This window comes from Gadus macrocephalus, chromosome 6 (assembly GCF_031168955.1).
Source record: "Gadus macrocephalus chromosome 6, ASM3116895v1".
NCBI classification, from domain to species: Eukaryota; Metazoa; Chordata; class Actinopteri; order Gadiformes; family Gadidae; genus Gadus; species Gadus macrocephalus.
In genome coordinates this window covers 14284803-14292302 of record NC_082387.1, presented here as the reverse complement: position 1 = coordinate 14292302, position 7500 = coordinate 14284803, and the positions used below count along the sequence as shown (strand labels likewise).

At 48.4% G+C, this 7500-nt stretch overlaps 1 protein-coding gene across 2 annotated transcripts in view; it reads right to left on the bottom strand.

Annotated features, from left to right (window-relative positions):
- The window catches only part of LOC132459650 (multiple C2 and transmembrane domain-containing protein 1-like), a 24422-nt gene extending 17945 nt beyond the window's left edge, over window positions 1–6477 (bottom strand). The window contains exons 1-2 of one of the 2 annotated variants that reach the window (XM_060054305.1): window positions 6335–6461; window positions 5753–5854 (exon numbers count right to left, since the gene is read on the bottom strand). In XM_060054305.1, the coding sequence (XP_059910288.1) occupies window positions 5753–5758 (6 nt within the window). In that variant the 5' untranslated portion in view covers window positions 5759–5854; window positions 6335–6461. Of the gene's footprint in view, window positions 1–5752 lie in introns of both variants that reach the window. The other variant, XM_060054304.1, reaches the window with a different exon arrangement.
- Between the last annotated feature and the right edge of the window lie 1023 nt (window positions 6478–7500).

The following is a 7500-nucleotide window of genomic DNA, read 5'->3' as shown; positions in this document are numbered from 1 at the left end:
CGGCGGCTAAGACGCCTGGCTAATGAGTTTAGCATAATGCATTTTAATAGGCGGCGGCGCTGGTTGATTTAGGACATGACACCCCATTATGCTACGGTGACTCCCCTATCGATGTGGGTCTCCGGGCTGGTATCAGCGAGCAGCGAGGGGTGGTGGAGGGAGCGCCATGTATAGACAGGCCGGGGTCGTAAACAGCAACGATGACATATGTATTTATCGGTTTAGTTCCTTTCATCAGTTGCTTCCTTACAGACAGCCTTTTCTCCCGATGTTCTTGTCACACCGAACCCACGGTTCGGTGCGTGTAAACAGACACATTACTGCAATATAGCGAAACATTATAACACGTATACGTCAAACCGTATAATGTGGCTCTCCGGCACAGCTTCTATGATGCAGAAGCACGGATGCAATATGTATGAGGCTCAGAGCGGAAACACATTGGTTCAAGGTCTCACGAGAACACTGCCCGAGACAGTTTCCTCATTCGCTACGTGTTCTAACAGTTCAGAGTAAGACAATCAGTCTGGTGTGAATGGAAGCTCTTCCTCTGCTAGCCCCGGCAGGAGCCATCAACCGTTTGAGACCTATCCTACTCTTTGAGATCCCAGCCTTTATCTACCCGTTAAGAGGCTGCTGGTTCAGGGAAGAGTTAGCCTCTGTTATGAAGATGTCAGACTGTTGCATCACTGTTTGTTTGTGTGTGTGCTCGTTTTTATGTGAATGTGTGTGTGTGTGTGCCCGTTTTTATGTGTGTGTGTGTGTGTGTGTGTGTGTGTGTGTGTGTGTGTGTGTGTGTGTGTGTGTGTGTGTGTGTTTGTATGTGTGTGTGTTTGTTTTTATGCATGTGTGTGTGTGTGTGTGTGTGTGTGTGTGTGTGTGTGTGTGTGTGTGTGTGTGTGTGTGTGTGTGTGTGTGTGTGTGTGTGCGTGATGCAAGTCTTTGCGAATGTGCCAACAAAGGTAGAGATTCTATCTATTCTGTGTGTACTGAGATATTATCAGTACACACGCGCATACATGCAATCACACGCACACACACACAAAAAATAACGACCAAAATACCTATGTTAAACTGCGTCTCAGCAAATTGGACAGAGTACATAACAAACTACTAAGTTATACATGACGCCAAGCAGACTCTCGACTTTGCTCCCATGTTCTCTGTCCTGATGCTCTCTCTTCAGAGGGCATCACGGCAAAAAACAAGGTTTACCCCCCGACCGCACAGCGCAGAGACGACGCAGCTGTAAACTTTTCTTAACAAAGACGCTGTGTTCTCCACTGACCCAAGGCCCGGAGCAGAACACAAGGCAGAGGACGAAGCCTATTACTATATGGACCCAAATATCTGTCCTATATCTACTGGGCGGAACTGGCCCGCCATCGGAGACCGTTTTAACCTTCCATCACACCCTTCCCCTTCTCCCAGCTGAGCTGAGTCATAAAAATGATGAAGCTAACAGCGATAATGTAGCGACGCTCAGCCCATCGCGCTTCCAAATGAGTCTGAAACACGAGCGCCTGCCGCTGGGCCCCACGGTGCTAAAATTGCACCTGTTATTCTTTGTCTGTTTTGCCTTTCTGGCCGTCTCTCCCTCTCTGGCTTTCTCCTGCTCTATGGTAACATGGTTTAAATTGAAATGTCATATAAAAACGTGACAGGATGTTAATATGTGGCTCCCAGAGGCCAGCTGAAAGCTTTCTTGTTGATGTTGTAACCAGACAGCACCACAGAGACCACCAGTACCACCCTACTTAGCTACGGCAACACTTTAGGGACAAATTAGCTTGGGAGGAAAGGGAAAGGAAACACACTGTCTACGATTATTATATCTATAAGCAATAGTAACAGATAAGATTCAATATATCAGAAAACGTTTGAATTGTGTTTTTGAATTGTGTTTTAAATGAAACGTTCTACAGCAAGTTCGCTAACGGACTGCTCCCGACATGTGGTATATATATCAATATAATAAAGTTACAAACACCATCAATGGATAAATATGTATTCTACAATAAAAAAACGAATCACGGGAAGCACATTGTCAACACCTAGAGAGCAAACAACAAGCTAAAAAAACAACACCTAGGACCAGCGTACACATCTGAGAACAACACAAATGAGCACGTATTCCCCGGCCAGTTGAGGCGGTGGAGGCGGTGGAAGGGGTTCTATGGCAGACGAACGGGTTTCTCCCCCTGACTGTATGTAACATATGGGTAGGACAATGGTATGGCAGCACTACGACCTGCCCTGAAATACTGTAGCACCAGGCTGCCTGGCACGGTGCCTCCCGCCCACCACATTAAAGAGACAGATGTCAGGTCGTTTTGTGCTGGGGGGGGGGGGGGGGGGGGGGTGGTGGTTAAAGTTGTGGTGGTGGTGGTGGTGGTGGTGGTGGTGGTGGTGGTGGTGGTGGTGGTGGTGGTGGTGGCGCTGGTGGTGGCGCTGGTGGTGGCGCTGGTGGTGGCGCTGGTGGTGGCGATGTGAGGTTACAGATTGAATAAATAATGTTGTAGGAAAAAACAAAAAGGAAAAAGCATACTAACGCGTTCCATATGGAGAGCTATTTCGTATCTTTGTTTCATTACATTTTGAACACAAAAACATACCTGGTATTAACGTGCGCATGAGTCTCTTAGCCGGAAGCGCTTTCACACCCTATCCCTCTCTCTTGCTCTCAAACACACACACACACACGCACACACACACACACACACACACACACACACACACACATACATATCCTTTAGGTGTTCAACTCCTAAAGGATGCGTAAATAGAATGATGTGTGTGTGAACTTTCTCAATATGTGTGTGTGTGTGTGTGTGTGTGTGTGTGTGTGTGTGTGTGTGTGTGTGTGTGTGTGTGTGTGTGTGTGTGTGTGTGTGTGTGTGTGTGTGTGTGTGTGTGTGATGGGTTATTGGGGAAAGGCCAAAGTCAAACCTAAAGTTAAGTCTGTCAGCTGAAGGTACTGCAGGTCAACGAGTGCTTGAGTCCTAAATAGTCTCTTCACTCAGTTAAGATAAGCGTGTGTGTACGTGTTTGTTCGCTGAGTGAAAGAGAGAGAGAGGGAGGGAGACAGTGAGAGAGGGCAGGAGGAGAGAGAGGACAGAGGGAGTGTAGGAGGGGCAGCCTTATTTTTGGTTTGACCTCTGCTTCTCTTCTTAAAAAACTGACTTTTGGTACCATGACTGTATACTCTGTGTGTGTGTGTGTGTGTGTGTGTGTGTGTGTGTGTGTGTGTGTGTGTGTGTGTGTGTGTGTGTGTGTGTGTGTGTGTGTGTGTGTGTGTGTGTGTGTGTGTGTGTGTGTGTACTTGCGTGAGCGTGTGTGTGTGTATGTTTCTGTGTGTGTGCGTAATATGTCTGGGTGGCAGCAGGTTGTTTGCCACTGATCGACCCTCCCCACAAGCCCCTGGGGCCCATCATCACCTCCACCCGACCAGCCACTCCATCAGACTGAAGGTCAAGCACACACACACACACACACACACACGCTCATCATCAATGACTCCAACACAACTCAAATACTGTGCTCCATCAACTTCTGCCATTTTCTCAAACCTTCACTCCCCCAACACACATAAACAGACACACACACACACACACACACACACACACACACACGCACACACCGCCTTATGTTACTATACTTTACCTTCCTCCCCCGCCTCCCCCCACCCAGCTAAACCTTTGCACCTCACCCCCGGTGTCCCCTGGCCTCCCAGCCCTCTCCTTCCCCTGTCCTCCCCAGGACGGCCCCCCCGCTGCCCGCTGATGGATGGAAGGCCATCACTCTTGTCCTCCGTTGGCCTGGTTTAGGTGCCAGGACCCCCCCCTCCCATCCCCTCCCGTCCCACCAGCAGCCCCCCCCCCCCCCCCCCCCCCCCCCACAAATGGTCTCCCTCCCCCTGTCCGTCTCGCCATGCCCCCCCCACCCCCTCCCCTGTATGAGCCTTTGTCTCCCTGTCTGGTGTAAGTCACCCTGCACAAAATGCACATCCGCCGACAAAGTGGGACTTTGTGTTGACGACACACACACACACACACACACACACACACACACACACACACACACACACACCTCAACCCCCCCTACATCAGAGCACAGAGGTCGACAGACTTTGAAGCGATGCAGCAACGCAGGATTAACTTCAACACCATGAAACCTAACCGACACCTTTTTGTAAAACGCACATGTTTAAAACATACATTCATATTCCTATTCCTCACATTCCATCGTATTCCATTCTGCGCATTGTTACGGAGCGGTTATTTTTTTTTCTCATGGAATAAACCGGGTTGAGCTCATCGTGTTTTTTGTTAAGACACTTGTTAACTCTGCCTTCCCCTTTAATTACATATTCATACAGAGAGAGAGAAAAAATAAAAAAGGGAATTTCAAATTGTTTTGACAAAGAAAAGGAAGCCGGGGCACGTTGGCCCCCCAATGTTAGGATCATGTCTTCAGAAAAGTAAATCAAATATGCACCCCTTTTTTCTCTCCCTTTCTTGGAGCTCATTACGGATTTATGACTCTGGTTAAAGAGAGGCGGTGGCGTCTGCCTCCTCTCCAACCGCCTGACGCTCACAACGCCAGACACCGCTCACACTGCCGCCGCTGTCAGACGCCGCCGTCTGATCCAGATTCCGTCCAATGAGAAACCGGCGCGAGCTCAATGAGCGCTACACCTTCAACGTTGCCGTTTGGTGAGCGCATCGAGTGACTTTATTCCCTCCTGCCTGGTACAGAACGCGCGCCCGTAACGCCACACCTATGGGTGCTGAGGGTGCCGGCGTGTTTATGCTTCATTCAATCATAGTTCATCTGAGAGGGGGTTTAGGCGGGGAAAGTTCAGTTGGTTCAGACTGTGTGTGTGTGTGTGTGTGTGTGTGTGTGTGTGTGTGTGTGTGTGTGTGTGTGTGTGTGTGTGTGTGTGTGTGTGTGTGTGTGTGTGTGTGTGTGTGTGTGTGTGTGTGTGTGTGTGTGTGTGTGTGTGTGTGTGCTGAGTCGCAGGCATAATGAGCGTTGGGCTTTGGCATTGGCGTATGCAGGAACACCTCACTCCAATGGCTGCCGCAGTAAAAGTTTGAGGCAAAGTGTTTATAAGTACTCATAAAATCACACACATGCACACACACACGTACACACTCACACATGTCAAGGCTGCGGTTATTAACGTTGGCATTTCCCATAGAGGTTCAAAATATATACAAATAATTAGACAAATATTACTTGTAAATAAGGGCAATTGAAGTAAAAAAATTTATGAAATTAAAATTAATGAATAAATAAATAAACATATTTCAACACAGTCTCACACAGTCACTAGTTCTACAGCTGCACATAGCATTTAGAAGAAGCATTAGTAGCATTAAGAAGCCTCTAGTCTAGATTCTAACAGTAAGGTCACACAACTGTACAGGGGCCCCTCTCACATGCAGGGGCCTCTTCTGTACCATCCCCCAGAGAGCAAGCAATACACTGCGGTGGTTGCTTTTGCGTGCAGTGTGATTGTTTGTGTTTCTTTTTGTAATTATTGGACTTTAGACATTGAGCCAATTGATTTACGTTTTAAGTGACACACGGGCACAAGAAATACACAAACCCCAGGCGGAAGACACAGGCAGGCCACTCCGACACAACACTAGCCGTAAAGAAGGCCATAGAGACGTAGACACACACTGTGGGGAGCCAGAAGCAAGCCTACGTCACATACAGTCCCACACTGCACACGCACACTTACCACCATCACCCGGATCCATTCAAAGTGCCAGGAAGCCAATATATCCTGGAGGATATGGCTTTCCGGCAGTCCGCCATCGTCCCATGAGCCAGGTTTAGGGTCCTTGTGGATAGATTACAGTAAAAGTCCTTCTTTACAACCCAAAGGAAAAAGGTTTGATTGAAAAAATACACAAACATCAAAGAGGGGTTTAGGAGGACGGTTTGGGGAGGGAAATATTAGAAAACCTTAAAAGTCCCAAGAAGAGATTGCGTCACAGACAAAGAGAGGAATATGCAGATATGTGGTGGAAGACGCCGCAAAACCATAGATAGAGAGAGAGATGATTCACCTGATGACATAAACAATGTGTGGTGCGATCTGTTCTGTGTGACAGCAAACTTCCTTGTGTCCTAGAACCTTTTTTGTTTTGTTTTCTCCACCTCCACCTCCCACTATTACCAAAACATGGTTAAAATGCAGTTCCGACCACCATTTCCACAACCCAAGGAAAAAAATGAAGGAGAGGAGGATCCACCGACTGAAGAAAAAAGGAGAACAGAGAAAAAAGGAGGGAAAAAAGTCAAAGGTTTCTTTCTTTACGAGGCTTCTCTGGGTTTCTCTTCCTCCTCTCCTGTGGTTCTCCGGCCCTCCCGGCCGCCCAGACCCACCTGCCTTCCCTCAGCGGTCGGAAGCCCCCCATGATACCTGGAAACAAACAAACTGCACCTCCAGCTCAAAAGATCCCCCCCAGCCCCACCCACACAACAACACCCTTTGTCTCCGCATTATAAGTCGAGTACATAAAAGTACTTGAGTACCCAAAGCATTTTTCGGTCAAATTGCATTGTGGGACAGAACCATCCTAATTCACGGTACCAGGGACTCGTGTATTAATTCAGATGGGGGGTGGGGGGTGGGGGGGTGGGGGGGGGGGGGGGGGGGGGAGGTTGTGATTGTGGGGGGGGAACAAAGAGTTTCAAATCCCAGTGAAATCGTCTGGATCGTCAGAGACCCCTCTCTTCTCTGGTAACAGGTGCACACTACACCAGGAAAAACCCATGATTGTTATTTTGCACCGATGCTACAGGGCCCTTCTGTTTATTGTACCTCCAAGAAATAACACCTTGTCGGGCAATTAGCGGGAGGGAGAGAGATCTAGTGTCGCGGTGGGGGTGGTCCCGCGAGTACCTGGGTGGGCAATCTTTTAGGGGAGAGATAAACAGAATGAGGGGAGGAAAAAAAGCTAACTGAGATACAAAGAGACAGAGGAAGGGTGATTGGCAGGCAGCAGACGAGAGAGAGATATGCAATGATAGAGAGAGAGAGCAGGAGAGAGAGGGACACACAATGATAGGGAGAGTGACATACAGAGAGAGATAGGGAGAGCCACATGTGAGAATCGGTAGCCGCACATGAGGCCTGCAGGCCGGAGGTACATTAGATTGGGATGTGTGTGTTGATATTGCTGCAGCCGCCATCGGCCTGGAGTTAATACCAATAATACACCTGCCAGACCATTGATAAACACACCGCTCTATCAGACCCATGCAGATGGCACAACACACACACACACACACACACAAAAATACACACACACACACACACACACACACATACACACACACACACATGCGTACACATACAAGCTTGTACACAAGGCACACATGCGCACACACACGGTCACACACGCTCACACACACACAAATACACACAAACACACAGACACAGCATGCTGGCCCTCATCAAGCCATCAGCATATTAAAATG